The following is a 19,462-nucleotide window of genomic DNA, read 5'->3' on the forward strand; positions in this document are numbered from 1 at the left end:
GACACGCGGTCAAGCGTCGGCGCCGTCGGGGAGAGAGAAGGAGCGTAGCGCCCGAGTGCAGATAGTGCAGGTGCAAACGAGCATGCGGAGAACTGCGCGCGCAACCGCGCGCAGCAGACGACGGCGGGCCGCGAGGAGGGCGAAAGGGTGGCGAGGGACGGCATGGCAATCGGCGGACACGGATTGTTTTCGTCGTCGCGTTCTCGTTGATCGCTCCGCGCTCGCGCGTGTGGTGGTGCGCGGTGTCCGCGCCAAATTTCTCGTCGTTGATCGCCGTTTTCCGCGGGGCGACGAGCGTCGCGCGCCCGAGGTATGCGCGAGCGCGCTCGTCGGGATATCGACCGGCCGTGCAATCGCTCTCGTCGCGAGGGCGATCTCGGTGGAGCGTCGACGGGTCGCGGGTCGCCCGACTCGCCGGTCGCGACCGCGGCACCTGCAGCAGTGAGTAACCGACCCTCGGGCACCCGGCACCCCCTTCCCCACGCCCTCACCGCTCCCCGGCTTTTTCTCGTGCCTCTCCGCTCGTCCTCGTCGCTCTACTCGGAGCTCGGAGGCGCCTCCAGGCCTCCAGTCCAGCCTCCACGTGGTCGCACCGGCGCGGCGCGCGGCGCGGCGAACCTCGCCCGCGCTCGCGCTCGGGAGAATGGCACAATGACATAACGCAACCTCGTAATTCCACGTGGACACGTGGACCAGGCGCACCTTACGGCACCTGCTGCACCTCCTCTGTGAGATCTTTCGAGACGGTAGTCTGTTATGCCTCTCCCGATACCGCGAGCGACCGTGATTGTGAGGGGCAGTGATGGGAGACAGCTGATTTCTTTACAATATGTTGTTGTTAATTGGATTTTATAAACCAAACACAGAGCAGAGCCATATTAGAGCCACATACTTTAAATTAAGACGGTCTTGAAATAGGAACGGACTGAATACGGGCCTGTGAGTATGTAATTGACTAACGTTCGATCGATTTATTTACTCTTTTTTTTTTATTCTGTTTCTAATAGCGAAAGAGAATAATCCCCGCTAATATTTGAAAAGAAAAAGAAAAATCTCGGAGAAAAAATATAAATATGAAGTGAATATGTTAATCAGCTCTTCTTTGCATTGGAAAATGCGTTTGTATTTTTCACAGAACCTACTATTAGAATTGATATTTTGTTTTTATTTACTTATTTACGTATTCTTATTTTATTAAAAAAAAAAAAAAAAAAAAAAAAAAAAAAAAAAAAAAAACGTCGATAAATAAACGATACGCAACATTTTTCTGCATTTTTCGCAGAATTTTCATATTGATGAGTAGTATTATCTTCAGGATGCTAACAGATTGGCAGCCAATTCGATCGGAAATTGTTAGCAAATTGGTCAACTGTGTTATTCGCATTAATCTTATATTTTGCCGATAGAGCCAGCTGACATAACCTGACAGCATATATTGGCGGCAGAAAACCGAGCGGAATCTATCGAACAAATAGATTCCGTTCTGTTTCCGCTGCCAACTCGCGTCAAACTGTGTAGCAAGTACATATATCAAATAATGTCAAAGTCTGTATGATTTCTGCCATCGGTCTATTATATTTTGTTGATAAACTATCCAAATAAATAAAAACCAATATACGGTCGGATTTGATCTTTTGTGCCTAATAATATATTTTTCTGTGAATTTATGTATTTTCGACTACGCGCCGAACTGTCGGCCTTGAAACACAGGGCTTGAAGCTGGAATAGCTCCAGTTTGAGACTGTGTTTCTTTTAGTAGTAAAGCTTTTAGTACGATCACGTAATTAAATTGATAATCAATTTCAATACCCGATACTAATAAGTATTTTTAGAATCACTGCAAGAGATATGTTGCGAAAAAAAACCACTATATTTCTGCCAGTATTCTGTCAACAGCATCGTACGTGCCAAATGTATCGAATCTGTATAGTCTTTTTGCCGACAAAATTTGTATACTTTGCAGAATCTGTCTCGGACTCGGCTGGGAGCGATCGTCATATCATTGCTCGATCGGAGATTTATAAACGCTATGCAAATCTTGAAAAAAAAAAGCTAGTAATTGCTCTGATAAGAGAGATTCCCCCACGTGTTAAAACTTCGAATTCCAGCGAGTCGCCGCGTTTCAATTAGTCGATCGACCCGCGAAAGTTCAAAGTTCGTCGGTTCATCGGAGAGTAATGCATCTTTGCACCTTGCCCTTGGCATTCCTTACCACATCGTATCGTTTAAATGAATATTTAAAAATCCGTGTGTAGATAAGCGTAGGTACTTCAGGCCTGTAGAGGACTTGCGTCTTACGTATTTTGATTGCGTACATATTGCGCGCTTAAGAGCTGGTTTATAATAGCCGTAACCGTTGATTTAAGCCGTAATCTTTAAGAAATTGACCAATCACAGTCGATTATTCTTCTCACATTCGACTGTGATTGGTCAATTTCTTAAAGATTACGGCTTAAATCAACGGTTACGGCTATTATAAATCAACCCTAAGAGATAAAGGTGACTGCGTTAAGCGATAATGCCTGCGTTCGTTTATTCATATTGGGAGCTATTGGGGAAAATAAAATATATAAAATACCGCATAACGTGTATTATAGATTTTATCCCAATAGCTCCTAAAGAGAATAAACGAACGCAGGCAATGTTTAATATTCCCAGCTTAATTTGCATCCGGTTTTTATTTGTTTCTTGATACTCGTTAATTTTTCACCCTTGAACCCTTAATCTCTGCGTCGGGTCGGGGCGCTGATCTTGATTGCAGCGAAGATCCTGAATTTTATCGCGCGCGCAGTTTTGAACGTCCGCGCGCCGCGAAGGGCATGCAACGCCACCGTTGCATGCACATTGCGCGATGCATTTTAGTTTAGGGTCTCGGCCGCTAGGCGGTCATCGCCTTGTACTCCACAGCGATTATTCAACTGAAAAATTATGAAAATTATGTTAAAACGTCTCTAAATTGCATTTCGATAATCGACATGTACAACGGTTACAGTCTAGAATGCATTATTGGGGTCGGTCGTGAGGATTTCGGGGATCGAAATAGAGCTGGTAGGATGGCTTCGTCGTCGTGGAGTTTCTCGCTAGCACTCGGGTGCGATGCAATTCGTATATAAGGACGGACCGTAGCTGTTACTCCCGGGTAGTCTGATGCTTCTCAGGAAAAACTACGAACGCATATATGCGGCCTCTCTCTTCGCTTTATACGATGTCTCTGTTCAGCATCATATGTCTCCAGTACTCACGTTCAGTTCGAAAACCACGTGCGTACAGGTTTAAAACCACAAAAAAAAAATCGGGTCGGTATTGCTTGTTTGTGTCACTAAAGAAAAATGAACTGAGGAAGCGAGGATCGACTATCTCTTTTGCAAAAAATTTCACCATTTCTTTTATATTTATAATAACATCGCGTTTTACAACGACATCGTCGGAAATTCTGTAAATGTATATTATATATTTTTTTAAATAAAAGCACGTGGATTGAGACCGAATCGCGCGTATTGTTTTAAGAGAACAAAATTTTGTCGCCGTATTAATTTCTGTATATATAATTAAACGTTAATTGGCGATTCGATATTACGCAAGCGAAGCCACGGAGCCGAGATGTATCTTTAAACTACTTTAAAGCACGTCGCTTCTTTCCTGCGGAGATAAAATACCCTTTGACGGGGTTTTTTTGGTGTCACATGGTCAGATGGGCGTAGCTTAAAACGTGAACGTTGACCGACCCCGCACGAGTATGAGGAAACACTCTCGGGATCGGACTGCGTACGGCTAATTCGGGACCTGGCCGTGACCACGACACGAGACTGTCGCCCGAGTATACGGAGTACGCAAGGGGGGGGAGAAAAAAAGCGAGAGGGGCCGCGAGACGGCGGAGGTACCCTGATCAGGTCGCCGACGATTTCCTCGCATTCCGGCGAACGAGCACGCCTGGCGCGCTTACTTATAGGTGCGTGACGATCGAGTAATCGTTTGTTTTCTCGCGATTCTAGGAAACGACGTCATCCTAGAGAAGGACGTTGTTCGATCATCGATTCGTTGCAATAATTACGACGAGAGAAGAAAAAAATATCGGATATAGCGAGACTCGCGGGGAGTTATCGTTATCACGCCGTGGCGGCCGAAAGAGAAGAGGATCCACGGTGATTCATGGAGCGGGAGGAGGCGAACGGAAATGCGGCAGGGGACGCGAACGGGGATACGGAGGATACGGCGACCGCGAGCGAGCGAGGCACTCCTGAAGGGTTCGATTCCCTCGAGGACTCGACCGCGTCGCTGGAGATGGAGCAGTCGGAGACCGGTCGGAGGACGAGTATCTTCAAGTATTACGCGTACAGGAACCCAGGTGAGTTGCCCGATGCCCGTTCGCGCGGTGCCACCAGATAACGGCAAACCGGATTCGCGAGGGGATTTAATGTCGCGCTGAACGGCGCGAAATCGCATCGCGCTCGCCTAGCTCTGGTGGAAGATATTAAATTGACTCGAGAGAATCTAACAATCTTTCTGCTCGAACGCGAGCATCTTAGAAACTTCGAGGTGACAGTCGGCGATCCGCGGACTCGCGCGGATAAACTGCGCGCGAATTCAACTGAAGCGAGAAACGCGCGTCTGTCGATTTGTAAAAATTCAAAGTCGAACGCGTGTACGTACGTGTGTGTATGTATGTGATATCGTGCGCTGCGCGACACTCCGGACTTTAGACTGGTCTCGCCGATCCGATGAGAATCGAATGCAGATAAGGATAATGACGTAGCTCTTATACTGATTGTGAGAATTCCCACGGAATTCGACTCGAACTTGGTGAACTCAACCGTTTTTGAATCGAATTTCTCGTGCCGCGGTTTCGGATGAATGAAATGAGTCCGTACATTCTCGCCCATATGCTGAAGATATATCGAACGCATATGAAATAAACACACTTCGTGTCGTTCGTCTGTTCGTATACTTATTCATTAACTCGTGGATCGTGATCAACACAATACGGCGATATCTGCTATTGATCACGGTAATATAGCGTCAACAAATTCTCATTGCGTAAACATTTGTGTGTGTGACCGAGGGAATCTTTGAACTTTGATATACATATTTCAATAAAGACGTCAATTTAAGAGACGGGATTTCCTAATGTCTTAACGTGTGACCCGTATACTCTTCGTATTTAAATATTCGCGTCTCTTGACTGTTTATAATAAATTATTTTTATTTCTTACAATAATTATATATTGATTTTTAAATAAATTAATACAAATTTATACATACTATTAGTTTCTATAATTAAAAATAAGATATAGATACTAATTTCTTATAATAATAAAAATTTACGCGCAAATTCATGTATATTAGGGTATCTCGTGTGTACTTTTATCGTAATATTTCTCTGATTAGTTTTATTTTAAAAATTTAGATGTTCTCTCTAAATCTGAATGCATAGTCACTGATTCAGATTTAGAGAGTTCCCTTTTAAAATGTGCGTGCATGCGTGCGTGCGTGCGTGCGTGTGAGCGTGTGTGAGAGAGAGATATTTTATTATCAATGCTCTCCAATTACATCTTCAGAGAATCACTCGAAAGGAGAGGTTCTCTCTTGCCAATACAAAACCACGAGTGCCAAAATCTTCTTCATAGTCATAATGTGTTCGCCCTGCTAAAAATACAGCACGTTAGTACACGTGCTGTCGCATAATATAGAATGTATGTGTACAATATATTCAGTACGGTATAATTATGTTATATCTTCATCAGCTGGGGATTGACACAGTAAATCACCAAAGAAAATTACGATGTACGCGAATTATTTGAATTATTAACTCGCGTTCATTACTTTCAATTTGACCAATACTCCAATCCTTTTATCAATAAATCGTAGTAATAATTTCGCATGTATCTAGAAGTCTCTAAATATTAATTCAAGGTACAAACGCGCGATACAAACTTAATGTCTAATTAATATGGCGTTAATCATCATGCTTTGAAGGAAAATCTGATGCACGTAGATTACATTTATTTTTAAGAAGAATTTAAAAGAAGAAGCAGAATTTAAAAAGAAATATTAGCGCAGGTGGTGTTAAACAAAACGTAAGCGAGAAAATTGATGGCCCGGATGATCGCGTGCGGTATCACGAGATCTGTCTAGTTCTCGCGAAAAGATATATCTTTTAGCTGGTGGGCAACCGCAACAGACGACGTTAACGAATTACGTGTTATAACCGAAGGCGTGTACACGAGATTAAACGTATCAGCCGTTTACTTACGTCACTTACGATTTCGAAATAAAAAATGCATTCTTTTTCTCTCGTACCGACCTCCCATGATATTGCGGGTCACCGCCGATGAGATCCGTTTCATATCGGATTTCGAAACCGAGATTATAATGCAAATCGTATATTTTGTTCCAATTAATCTTACGGCTGTTAACGTTCCCCTAGGCGATTTTCAATATTTGGACTGTCTGTAACAGTGCTGTTTCTAAGCTGAAATTATGTCAGAAGATTTGAAAAATCTGCCATAATATTCACGGTTGAATGATGTAATATTGGTATTATCAAATAATAACGTCTTTTGATGAACATCTGTCGCAGATAATCGAGAAAACCTAGACATAACTAATCCTTGCATCCGGCTTGCATAATAATGATCTTTTATTGATACGCAAGGTTGATGATAACGCATTTTGATAAACTCAATCGATAGAATTGTCAAGAAATCTTGCAATTGATTGCTCGGTGATATCGCGAATTATAAATGTGCAGAATAATTACGTTAAAATTTTATTAATTTTCAAGTTACGTTCTAACGCTGTCACGTGGATAGCTATTTATTCTGCGTTATTGTCTTTTCCATCTATTTTTCTTCAGGCAATCGTTGATCAAAATTATATCATTGTTTAGAGGAAAATATCGCCTCGGAGTAAATTAAAGAATCTTGTACGTGAGGGTCGGTATGAAAGTAATGCCTCCTAATTTTTTTTTTCTAATCTGCCACAAAAAATTTTGCTTTTTACTGAGTTGTTACTTGAAGTCTCTAGTTGCATTATGTTGAGTAGCATTGTGATCAGTTACGTGACTGTGTCACACAAGCAATTCAAACTGGTGTGTGTTTCAGATACGCATACCAAACAAGAGCAGTGATTTAATTTCTTGCCGCGGAAGAAATGAGTCTGGAACGCTTTAATCCTATATTAATTCTTCGGAGAAACTAGTTTCTTGAAAGTGAAACTAGTTTTATTCTTTTCCACTACAAATAATACCCAGAGAACACGTTTTAATATGCTGCAACGAACAGGAATTTGGTTTCTCAATCAGTCTATCTGTATCAGTCTATAGACATACAGATAATGATGTCTTAATGTGTAAATCAATAAATAGTGAAAGAATTTTTATTGAAAAATATCAGGATGAAGAAAGTATTGTTCTAAAGAAAAAGCGTATCAGGATTTAATTGTTATGTCTTCACTGTCAGACAAGGAAAACGAAGCATATAAATTCTTGTCTTTCGATTCTAAAAAAAAAACGGATTTTATCCTTGTTCGTTTCATTTTAGATTGATGATAAAGCCGCGAAAAAAACACGTTTGCCTTATCTTTATTTTATCGCGTATAAATGGAAAATTAAAGAATAAAAAGAAATTTATAATACTTGATCAAATTTTAATAAGTACTATTTAGAGACACATGCATTTTAAATTTATATAAGCGTGGATTTACATATTTATATATTATATTAATTATATCGACGATCTTTTATTCTTTACCATACGTTTAATACGAGACGTTTTACACGACTCGTCCTTAATTTTGACTGAAATGATAGCGTTTATTACATTTTTTCAAGCCTCTTTATTAGTGTCGCAGGCGTTTTTATTGCGGGCGTTTAAAGGCGTTTTCTTACTCCTTCAAATGATTTTTATAAGATATGTATTTAAAAATACCTGATAATGATCTTTTTTTTTTTCAGATATAATGCCGAGCACGGTGAAAAAAATAGGACCCCTTGTCGGCGTAGTTGATGTTGGCACGCGGACTGTTCGCTTTGTGGTAAGATTATTGTAAAGTGGTTACTCTCGTTATCACGTTATAATTTTCCACGCTTCTAAATGTTTACCCAGACCTGTCGTGGGGATTCTGTGATTTTCAGCGCGATAAATAATTAGTCGGAAATGAAAAGGCGGTATCAACTAAGCATATAATTAATTGCAGCTTAGATGTCACTGATCAACAACGATTTATGGGAGGTAATAAACGTATAATCGTCGTGCGCGAATAGCAAATAATGTTGCAGTGTTCTTCAAACAGATTTTCGCGAGATCACATTCGCAAGGCTCCGGAGTCTTTATAGAAACGTCTAATTCTCTTAAGATCTATCTAAATAATTACATTAACAAATAAACGTTAAGATAATATTTAATTACAAATTTTAAAAGCTGAACTGTTAGAAAAAAGTATTAATAAAATTTCTTTCGCGTCTATATTAACAAGATAAAAATTTTAGTTCTATATTTTCGTATGATGTAGATTTTTGTGAAATACGCGTGAATTAAGAAATCGTCGTCCTTCTTTGACGAATACTCGTGCACTTTAGTTTTATTGAATCATCGTTGTTTAAACAGTTATTGCCTAAAGTGCGAATTGTGTCTGCAGGTATTTAATGCAAAGCACGTCGCGGAGGTTGCGTCTCATCAAATCGACATAGAGCAAATCAGTCCGCAAGAGGGGTGGGTGGAACTGGATCCCAAAGAGATTCTTTTCGCGGTAAAAGCCTGCATTAAGGACGTAATTCGCAAATTGGACGTGCTGGGTATGAAGATCGACGAAATCGTTACAGTGGGTATTACCAACCAGAGAGAAACTACGGTAGCGTGGGATGCGATTACCGGCAACCCGCTTTATAATGCCATAGGTGGGTAGAGACTCGCTTCCATAGTAATATATTTACGGGAGAAACTGTTTTTTCGCGGAAGAAAAACCTGAAAAATCTGGTTTATTGAACATGTAGGATGTTTCACACGTGTCTTGATTGATTTATTTCACGAGAGATTTTTGGAAAAGTAATTCTTCAAAATAAATTCGAAGAAAGAAAAACCAAAGTTGTTTGATTAATATTCGCCGATCAGTTTCTGAAACGTAATTCTATTTCAGTGTGGTCCGACATCAGAACTAACACGATTGTAGACCAGGTCATAGCGAAGTTTCCGGATCAGAGTAAGAATCATTTGAAACCCTTATGCGGCTTGCCCGTGAGCCCGTACTTCTCGGCTTTGAAGATTCGTTGGTTGAAGGACAACGTGCCGGCTGTAAGGAAAGCAATTCGCGAAAGGCGATGCAAAGTGGGGACCATGGATACGTGGGTTGTTTGGGTACGTGACGAAGAGATATTACAGTAAACTATTAGTAATAATTAACGAGTATGATTCGATTAGGTTATCCAATCTGTTATCCAATTAGTGTATTAATTAATACCTGCCATATTTAGACTTGCTGTATTGAGCACGAAGAAAATTATTACTTATATTAGATACTAATTGAATAGCGCACTGCTATGTATTACAAGAACTGTTATTTATTGTTAACATTCGAGATATTATACACAATTCTCGAGAAATTAGCGCACAAATTATTCTTGACAGTCGATTTGTTCCTTGATTTGTATCTAGCTAAAGAAATTAACAACATTACAATGAAGGAAATTGCGTAAGCACGTGAATTTTTTTTATATGGAATTAATTTTATAATGGAAAAATCATTGCAGAACTTAACGGGAGGCAAAGGCGGTGGACTATATATCACTGATGTTACGAACGCGTCGAGAACGATGTTAATGAATATTGAAACGCTCTCCTGGGATCCTACGTTATGCAGATATTTCGACATTCCTATGCAAATGCTACCGGAGATCAAGAGCAGTTCCGAGATATACGGCAAAATCATGATCGGTCCGCTAGCCGGCATTCCCATATCCGGCGTACGTAAGACTTTGCAATGAAAACAACAGATGTAGAATATACCTTTCTATTTCATCTCCTTTCTCTGTTAGATTTTAGGAAATCAACAATCTGCTTTGGTCGGGCAGAATTGCTTGAAGAAAGGCCAAGGGAAAAATACGTATAGGAGTGGCTGCTTTCTACTGTGTAATACGGGGCATACTGTACGTAATTCCTAAGTATTCATAAATGTGTTTAAAGCTTAGAAAATTTTAATTTGATCTATTCTTGATCTCGTTCACATTAAATTTCTCATTGTTTTACTTATCGATTATTTCACTGCATTATTATATATTTCTTTCAGAGAGTATATTCTTCTCATGGATTGGTTACAACCGTCGCATATCAGTTTGGTCCGAAGAGTCCACCTGTCTACGCGTTGGAAGGTTCAATCGCGGTTGCAGGTGCAGCTATTAAATGGCTACGGGATAACATGAAGCTCATAAAGGATGTTCATGAAAGTGAACATTTGGCTCAAAGTGTATTTAGCACGGGAGATGTCTACTTCGTGCCCGCTTTCTCAGGGTTATATGCACCTTATTGGAGAAAAGATGCAAGGGGGTTGGTAGAATTTTGTAAAAATTGCTCGGATTACTTCTTGAGTCTTTTTTTCATTCTGTAGATATATATATATACGCAATATAGAAACTGAAATTATTTGTGGAGATATTCGTAAAAAATATAACATAAATAATGATGCATGTTACATTCGAGATATTTTATTTGATCGAAAGTCTTTAATATTAAATGAAAGTAATTAGATATATTCAAAAAGATCTGATTTTTTCTTCCAGAATTATTTGTGGACTTACTGCGTTTACCACGAAGCAACACATAATCAGGGCGTCCCTCGAAGCGGTATGCTTTCAAACCAGGGACATTCTCGAGGCGATGTACAAAGATTGCGGATTTCCGTTAACGAAATTAAACACAGACGGAAAAATGTCGACTAATAATCTCCTTATGCAACTACAGGCCGACCTATGTGGTACACCAGTATGTAAGTATGATCGATCGTAAATTACAGCCAGATTTATTACCGAGATGAAATATGACTAATGTAGTAACATTTATTTATATATTATCTTGAGTTCTATTGTGCTTCTGGAAATTAACTGTGCTTCTGTTTCGACCAACAGTTAGATCAACTATGCCTGACATCACGGCCTTAGGTGCAGCGATGGCTGCCGGACACGCTGAAGGGATAGATGTTTGGAACTTGGAAGGCGAGGAAGTAGAAACAGTGCCAACCGATACTTTTCTACCGACTACCACGCCGGAAGGTAAATTTTAAAATTGTTTAGTTTAAAAATCTGTCACAATTTATTTTTCGGTAAATGTACAACACGTAATTACCATATAACTTTAGTTGGTACCCTTTCTTTCTTCTTGTAGAAAGAGACGCGAGGTATAAGAAATGGAAAATGGCAGTACAAAGAAGCCTAGGTTGGGCGACAGGAAAAATGTCCGAACAAATGACAGGTAAATGTAAAACCATCAAACAAGTAAAGTCCGAGGTGTCTGGTGTGATTGAGGCCGCTCTGTTTAAATATTCTTCACCGACTATTTGACAAGGGAACAACTTTCTGCGCTTATTTTTTTTTAAACGTATCATTATGTATACATGCATTTTTGTGCTTATGTAAATAAAAAAATATTTATTTTACAACTATTAAACAAGCATATCACGTATAGCTTGTTACAAGTAAATTTTATTATAAAATTAATATTGCGATATATTCAAAATAACTATCTTTTTTATTGTTAAGATTTCGTGTCTATCGCATTATTCTGTGATTCTGTCGCATTATGCTTATTTTACTATAGTATTATGCTTTCTTTCGCTTATGTACTTTTTTACGTTTTGTGTGTACTATTTCTATATTTGTTTACTTATGCTTATATTTCTGTAAATAAAAGTTGATTTTAAAATTTTCCCTTTTATGTATAAAATATAAGCAAATGTTTTATAATCATGTACTTATGTTTATATAATGTACTTTGAACATACGTCATTGAACATATTCAATTAAGTTTTAGGAAAATTCAATTGTAGATACTGCGTGATAATTTGATAATTATCATCGTAATGTAATTATATTATTACATTACGACGAGAACTAATGTCATTCTGCGATTTTGCATAAAAAGTTCAAGTTTTCAATGTCACAAACTTAACACAGTTTTTTCGGAAATCATAAAAATGTCAATTATAAATAATCGCATATGCGTTGATATAATATACGAAACTATTTAGAAGATAATGCGATTATATTTTAGACAAAAGTGTAAAGTGTGCGCGCGTATGTATAAATTCTGTGTAAGAAGTAGAGATTACATTAATTAAGAAGATCTCTAGTGAAAAAAAAGATATCTGATTTAAGTGCAATGACGAATATTTATATCAATCATTTGAGAACAATGACCCTTTAAATCTTTGAAAGTTTATAAGATGCAACATATGAATTCATCGATAATCAAACTGAGTACGTTTTAAACTGGATACATATTACCCGATATCAGTATATATTATATAGATAAATGTATATATATTGTATAACGATGTATAAGTTGCTTTCCATGGCATTTACACTCAAGTGATCTGAATCATTCAGTTATGTGAGTATTTTATACTCAGATAAGATATGTCATTTTGTACTTACCTGCTCATATTGGTGACAAAGCTATCGCATAACAATACAGGTTCATAATGTGAATCACTTTTAATGTGAGTCACTTAGACTCACTAAAGCACACGGTCTCAATTGTGGGCAAAATTTCAGTTGAAATTGTGTGCAAAATTTGTGGGCAAAATTTCACTTGCTAGCATGCAAAAAGAACATACATTTAACAAATTATGACGTCACAAGTGAGAATTATCTGAGTTTCGATGTAAATGGAAAGCAACTATAAGCTAAACTAACTAATTGAACCATTTTCTGCTGATCAAGTTTTTTAAAAATCGGTGATTATGTAAATCTTATATATCTTTATATACCGATTTTCAACATTTAATATGATTGTATATTTTGTGGCATTAATTTCAAAACAATTTTCAAATTTATCGCGTTTATAAAACGTAATTAAGACATTTATAAAAACTAATGCGACGTAACAGAAGAATATTTATGATGTTCCTGATGTTTAACGAACCAAGCAAAGGAAGGCTGTCTTTGTCCTTGAATAATATAAAAGATTGAAAGTGTCAAAGTCATCTGGACTTGACATAGAAGAAATGTACACAGTTTTTCAAATCATAATGTTGACTAACTTTAGACATTATCATATCAAATATTTTCAATGATATTCGCTAAATCCGATGTTTTACAATGACGTAAATTATTCCCATCACGCTTCCTGACTTTTTCACAGAAATCTTTACGCGGACTTATACGCAACATATATTTTCCCTTGATGTTTCAGATGACAGGTACTGCATACTGGCGTCCATTCCTGCCAGTTGGTTCTTAATATCGAGCTTCGTTTTACTGCGGTTAAGTCATTATATAGCGAACCGGTGACGGCAAGTCAACATTATCGATGCGCAAGTTACCCTAGACGGCAGATAGCCCTAATTGCAGTCTAGAAGAAAACTTAGCGAAGTGACGTAAAACTTACTCAACTCACTCACATGTGCGTCGGCGGGTGCGACGACGAGTATCATGAAATCAGCAGAAGGATAAAATTGCTTTTTTAGAATAAATATGTTCCATACTCTTCGGTGCGTCTCATCAGCGCTAACGTTCCACAATCGGGGACAAGTAATGCCAGTCACTGGTCTCTGGGTTTTGGAAATTAACGCAGTCAGCACAAAATATTGTACATTATATTATATGTTATTTATAATCTCATTTTATTCTCCGTGAAATAATGATATTCGATTTTCTGTGGGATATGTGATGAAATAATATCCCAGAATTTTTTTTGTGTGATTTGTATTTTGAATTTACTTCGTCGCATGCACGTAATTCTGTCTTTGTTACTATTATTATTTATTGTAAAAATTATATGTATACAATTTTCAATTATATGTATCATAGAGAACAGGCAACGCTGTTTTGTTTTCGTGATTTTATGGATTTTATTCCCTTTACTTATACTGTTCGTGATCCAGTTGAGAATATTATTCCGACGGGAGTAAAATATATTTAACTCGATAAACGCTGAAACTGAAATAAACGTGGAATAAACATTTCTAATAATACGTAAATAAAGAAATATCAATAAATATAAATACAGATACGTTAATTGTAATATATATACGTTTTATTATTTTCCCTCTGGGATTACAAGTTTGTTTTTTTATAAACTCTTTTTACACCTTTTACGTATAAGATGGCCTTACACGTTTCTCCATTCTCATACACGCTCCGTCTTGTCTCGCTCTTCCCTACAACCCACAAATCCTGAAACCTAATTCTAGGCTTACAATTAAGATCATTCACTCGCTCGCCACCCACTCGTTCGCTGCGTGTAATTATAGTTCATATTAGAGTCTATTGCACTGCAATCTGCAACCCAGTAGAAAATAGTATACTTACGGTCTACTATAGATGCCTGCAATTGCCGGATCAATTTGCGCAACTTGACAACAAGAAGTAATAATCAATCTAAGAATAAAATAAACATTTTCACGCGCTACGGAAGACAAAACTTTGTTGTCTCGAAATTTCCTGCTTAAATATCAATATCTTTTCGGGATTCTTCGAATTCGAATTTCAGAATTCAGAATTTCGAATTCGGTTTAAACAACTAATAATCATTCATATACATTATTATTAAAATTCTATTTTTAATTAATATAAAACAATTAATAATTTATATATTATTATTATTAAAATTATTGAAATAAAAATATATCAAGAAAGAATACCCACGCATTAAATACATATCAAGATACAAAATACATATATAATGAGATTTCTAATATGTATTTAGTATGTAAGTGTGTATTTTGATCATCTAAATGTTTTTCGTACTTCGTAAAGAGTTATAAATAGAATGTTACTGAACTATGTACATATATATCGAAAATAGACGGCGCATAAAATTATAGATAATATCTTATTTTCAATTCTGACGAGAATTATCAGTTGCCCGAAGCGAGTTTGACATATTTAAAAGAGGGGAATTTTAAAACGAAAATAGACGAGACGCAAACAAACAGAATGAATGTTGCTGATACGCGATAACGATTCTACAGCGTGCGCGACGGCGATTCGAATCGCGCGCCGGTGGGCGCGCATGCGCGCGCCCGCCACGAGCAGCGTCACGGCGCGGGCGGCGGATTCGCCGCGGAGTCGGTCGGAGTCGTCGGAGACAGCGAACGCCGAACCAGCGAGTGGAGCTGGAGCAGCCTCACGGATACGCACGGGGCACGCTCGCGCACCGACAACCGACAGTCGCACGGTCCGTGTCAGTGTCGTCAGAATCGCCGCGAGTCGAGTCGTCCGCGGGGCTTGGAGCATCCGGCTTGGGCTGTCCGGCCCCCACAGTCGTCTCAGTGACCGAGAAGGGAAGAAAGGAAAAAGCGAGCGAGCGAGAAAGAGAGAGAGAAAGATAAATAGGATGCGGTATCGCGCGAGATTCCGGCGTTGCATCCCGTGTCCGCGGCTTCGCGGGGACGTTGTCGTGGCCGCGGCCGCGTCCCGCTGAGAGCCGAGATATGCGCGGTGTGCCGATCCGTCGCTCGGCAGTGTGTGTGCGCGGGTTAACCTCAAGTACAGCGCGAGTGCTCGCGACCGTCGCCGTCGCCGTCGCCGTCGCCGCGCGACCCAGGTAGGGTGTGAGGTGCCGAATAAAGGGGGAAAATAAGGAAGAGAGCGAGTGTATGTTCGGATAGGGGGAGGCGCGCGCGCGCGGCGGGGGGGGATACGAGGAAGAGAGCTGTTCCGCGTATCCAACGGACGCGGAGCGCGGCGCGGCGCGGAACACGCGTTCACGCACACGTCCGTCAAGATGTCGTCGTCCGGGCACAGCAGCCGCACTCGCGCCGTCCACATCGGCTCGATCTTCCAGAAGCTGCACGGCCGTTTCGCGGACGCGATGACGCCGCCTAAGCTGTCGACCGACAAGCGTACCCTCGACAAGACCTGGAAGCTGATGGACAAGGTGGTGAAGCTGTGCCAGCATCAGCGGATGAACCTCAAGAACTCGCCGCCGTTCATCCTCGACATCCTGCCGGACACGTATCAGCGGCTGCGGCTCATCTACAGCAAGTACGAGGATCGTATGCAGGTGCTGCACAGCAACGAGCACTTCTGCGTGTTCATCAACAACCTGATGCGTAAGTGCAAGCAGGCGATCAAACTGTTCAAGGAGGGCAAGGAGAAGATGTTCGACGAGACGTCGCACTACCGACGCAACCTGACCAAGCTCAGCCTCGTGTTCAGCCACATGCTGTCCGAGCTGAAGGCCATATTTCCCAACGGGGTGTTCGCCGGCGATCAGTTTCGCATCACCAAGGCGGACGCCGCGGAATTCTGGAGGGAACGCTTCGGGAACAGGTACGTCCCATATCTCGCCACTTCTTTTTTTTTTTCGCCCTCCATTTATTCCCAAGACGCGCGACCTCCGTTTTTCGCGGAAAGTCCGGTCGCTGGATGATCCTCGAGAAACAGTGTAGACCTCCGGTCGTAAGGTTACAAATGGTCCTGCTTTCAGTTCCTGGTCTCGCGAAAAATCCCGCTGTACCTTTAGCCAGGAATTCTATACAGAAACTCGTATCTCCCGTGAGACATATTTTAGTGATTTAGACTAAAACGTTAGAGATTTAAGTAAGTAAGAAAGAGGGCACGGAGCCCAACAGAGTGTCCGTGTCGTAATATTTAATTAAAAGTTAGAGATTCAGACTAGACGCGTTTCCCGATCGCTGTAGAAAAAAAAATTAGAAGACGAAACCTAAAAAACGGAACACCTTAGTCCCGGGGGCAGGCCTTTGCTAGGCGAGTCACAAAGTCGTGGAACAGCTCTCTTTGAAGTAATCGTCGAGGGGAACCTGATACGGCACGCTAAAGAAGAGATTCACAATTCTAGGATTGTTGGACGCGAAAAATGATATTTCTCGCTTTGACAAACGCTGTCAATCTTTTTTGTAACTCGGCTTCTGCGGTCAAGGGATCTGAAGGCCACGTTGCATTTTTCGGGGGGAGAGGGGGTGAAGAATAATTCATTTCCTGCGACAGATTTTGCGGTACGGCGTTTAAAAATTCCGAGAATTGTTAAACTCGAAGAATGACACTTCCGTCTTTCGCAGGCGTTGTCAATTTTGGTATAATTTGGGCTCCTGGAGATCGAAGGATCCAAGATTTTTAATCAGGACTTTAATTAGAACTCGAGAAGCAAGTTTTGGAGTACAAATTGGAGTAACGATCGCGAAATTTGAAGACGATCAAACTTGGAAGGTATAAATAATTTCAACCTTGACATTTTATATAAATATTGTTTCACATTTTAAATTAAAGTCCACGGAAAATCAATTTTCCAGAAAAGTCGGGTAAACTCCCACGGAGAGATCTTAAAATCCGAAGATTATCTCGTTTGGGAAGATGATACACACATACACGCGCGCGCGCGCACACACACACACGCACACTTTTATCTTTCGCAAACACTCTTAACTTTCATACATCGCGTTTGTCCGTGAGGGTCGCGACGGATCCAAAGTTTCCACTACGTTCATTCATCAGTTTCATCGAGCTGCGACGCGGAGCGCTCCATTCCGAATATCTGAAAATTCCATTTTCGTCGCCGGGCTATAAAAATCCACGATATTAGAATTCCGAAGGGGATGGAGAGAACTTTTGTGTTTCAATATTTTATGAACGCTGCCAATTCTTGTCTTAAGTCTCGGATTCCTCGACTGTCCGAAACTTTGGCTCTTCGCAACTTTGCCTCTCGTCGGAATTCAAAAAAAAAGAAAAAAAAAGGTTCATCGACTTCCCCAAGAGAGAAAGGGAGAGAACTTCGGAAAGAGATTTATAAAGCTCTTTCGGAATTAGCGCGGCGATGCCTCTCTGCCTCGAGGCCGGTAAACTTTCCCCGAACTCTAAACTACTCTAAAGGATTTGAGGATACAGTATATACACAGTTCGTTCGTGTTGTATTATTCGGGCATCGTGAGTTTTCTGGATAGACGTCGCGTATGCTTCATCGTGACAAATTTAAGTATCGACTTGACGTCGACGGCGACGAAACTCTCCTAGGGGAGGGAACCCGATTCGGAGACCAACGGCAACGTCTGTCTCTCTCTCTCTCTCGCGCGCGCCAAGTAAACAGATCCTCCGGTGAAATATTACGCTCTCGCGCTTAGAGCTCACGGCCCCCTTTCTTCCCCTCCTTCCCCCTCCGACCACTCATCCGCTTCCTTGCCCCGCTTTCAACCATTTCCGATCGTGCCGATCCGCGGGGGATGACACCTGACCGTCCACGTGTTCGCGGGACGCTGGACCTTCTCCGGGGTGAACGTGCGTAAAAACAAATAATAAAGGCGCGCAAAGCGGAGCTCGCACGTGCGCGCACCTAACCTAAAAATCATGCACGTCGCCGCGCGGGGCGCGAGGAGGAGATGGAGGAGGGAGGGGGGGGTGGCGGCCGCAAACGTGCAGGAAGGGCGGCGAGGGGGGAGGGGGAGGTATATAGAAGGAGGAACAGGGAGCCCGCGGTTGGCGAGCGAGCGAGACGACACCGGACGTCTATCGTTGATATTGACATTATTATCGTGCACCGAAAAGCGGGACATGTGTGTCGGCACTGTCGGCTCGTGTGCAACCGTGGGTTCTCTATAGAGAATGCGTTTTATCGACCGGAAGTCGGGCCGGCGCGCAAGGTGGTGGTGTATCGGGAACTTTGCGCGCGCGAGGAAAAAGAGAGAAAGAGAGAAGCGTGTATATTTCATTCTGGGGCAAGTCCTCCGAGAATATATATAATACGATCGCAATGATATATTAACGTAACATAATTGGTAGAATTCTGGCTCTCCTTCAAAGAGAGCTTTATAGACTCGTTTATAGAGTATCCGAAAGCTACAGTCTTAGAATGAATTCTGACGATCGCAAGCGCGAGATATCGGGATCCATCTTCCTGTCCTTGCCATATAGGCTGGATTCGGGGAGCGCGCTATTAGCGCTATTTGCTTATTCTATCCTTGTTTTACACCTGATGAGCGATAAAGATAGAACGATGCAATAGCGCTAATAGCGCGCTCCCCGAACGCAGCCTTAGTTGTAGCTCTATTTTAATTGTCTAAATTTCTAAATCTCGGAAGAATCAAAACAGAAATCAATTTTTATCGTTTTCTTCTTACAATTTTGCTATTTTCAATAATATCCACGGATCACGTTTATAACGGGCGGGAATTAAAATTGCACGAAAGCGCCCGATTAAAAGTTTCAGTAAAACGCTCAGCTGCTTCCAGCGTAACTCGAAAATTCCTCCCGATATTCTCGGTCGGAGAGAACGAGAGAAAAATCTATGGAAGCTGCACTTGT

The 19,462-nt window shown here is 40.9% G+C and overlaps 2 protein-coding genes across 7 annotated transcripts in view; both read left to right on the top strand.

The window, feature by feature from the left end:
• The first annotated feature begins 113 nt into the window (after positions 1-113).
• Positions 114-14,018, top strand: LOC139808205 (glycerol kinase 3). 2 transcript variants are annotated; one of them, XM_071769928.1, is made up of 12 exons: positions 114-441; positions 3,993-4,345; positions 7,952-8,031; positions 8,635-8,893; positions 9,133-9,350; positions 9,743-9,955; positions 10,028-10,138; positions 10,279-10,535; positions 10,769-10,974; positions 11,114-11,257; positions 11,370-11,456; positions 13,398-14,018. In XM_071769928.1, exons 2-12 carry the CDS (start codon positions 4,150-4,152, stop codon positions 13,493-13,495), a joined length of 1,869 nt encoding a protein of 622 aa, XP_071626029.1. In that variant the 5' UTR covers positions 114-441; positions 3,993-4,149; the 3' UTR covers positions 13,496-14,018. The 2 variants fall into 2 exon arrangements, with proteins under 2 accessions (XP_071626029.1, XP_071626030.1); XM_071769929.1 differs by lacking the exon at positions 114-441 and adding an exon at positions 477-939.
• Positions 14,019-15,274: 1,256 nt separating this feature from the next.
• Positions 15,275-19,462, top strand: part of Cbl (E3 ubiquitin-protein ligase CBL-B) — a 28,536-nt gene continuing 24,348 nt past the window's right edge. For 2 of the 5 annotated variants that reach the window (XM_071769919.1, XM_071769920.1), the window contains exon 1: positions 15,275-16,480. In XM_071769919.1, the coding sequence (XP_071626020.1) occupies positions 15,933-16,480 (548 nt within the window). In that variant the 5' untranslated portion in view covers positions 15,275-15,932. The remainder of the gene's footprint in view (positions 16,481-19,462) is intronic. The other 3 variants (XM_071769921.1, XM_071769922.1, XM_071769923.1) reach the window with 3 other exon arrangements.

The sequence above is a fragment of the Temnothorax longispinosus genome, chromosome 2, assembly GCF_030848805.1.
Source record: "Temnothorax longispinosus isolate EJ_2023e chromosome 2, Tlon_JGU_v1, whole genome shotgun sequence".
In the NCBI taxonomy this organism is placed as follows: domain Eukaryota; kingdom Metazoa; phylum Arthropoda; class Insecta; order Hymenoptera; family Formicidae; genus Temnothorax; species Temnothorax longispinosus.

Excerpts from the sequence above, each read along its gene's own strand:
- LOC139808205 (XM_071769928.1), top strand. The coding sequence starts at position 4,150 with ATGGAGCGGGAGGAGGCGAACGGAAATGCGGCAGGGGACGCGAACGGG. Across the intron at positions 10,536-10,768 it reads TGGAGAAAAGATGCAAGGGG|AATTATTTGTGGACTTACTG; the intron begins GTTGGTAGAATT and ends TTTTTCTTCCAG. Across the intron at positions 11,457-13,397 it reads AATGTCCGAACAAATGACAG|ATGACAGGTACTGCATACTG; the intron begins GTAAATGTAAAA and ends TTGATGTTTCAG.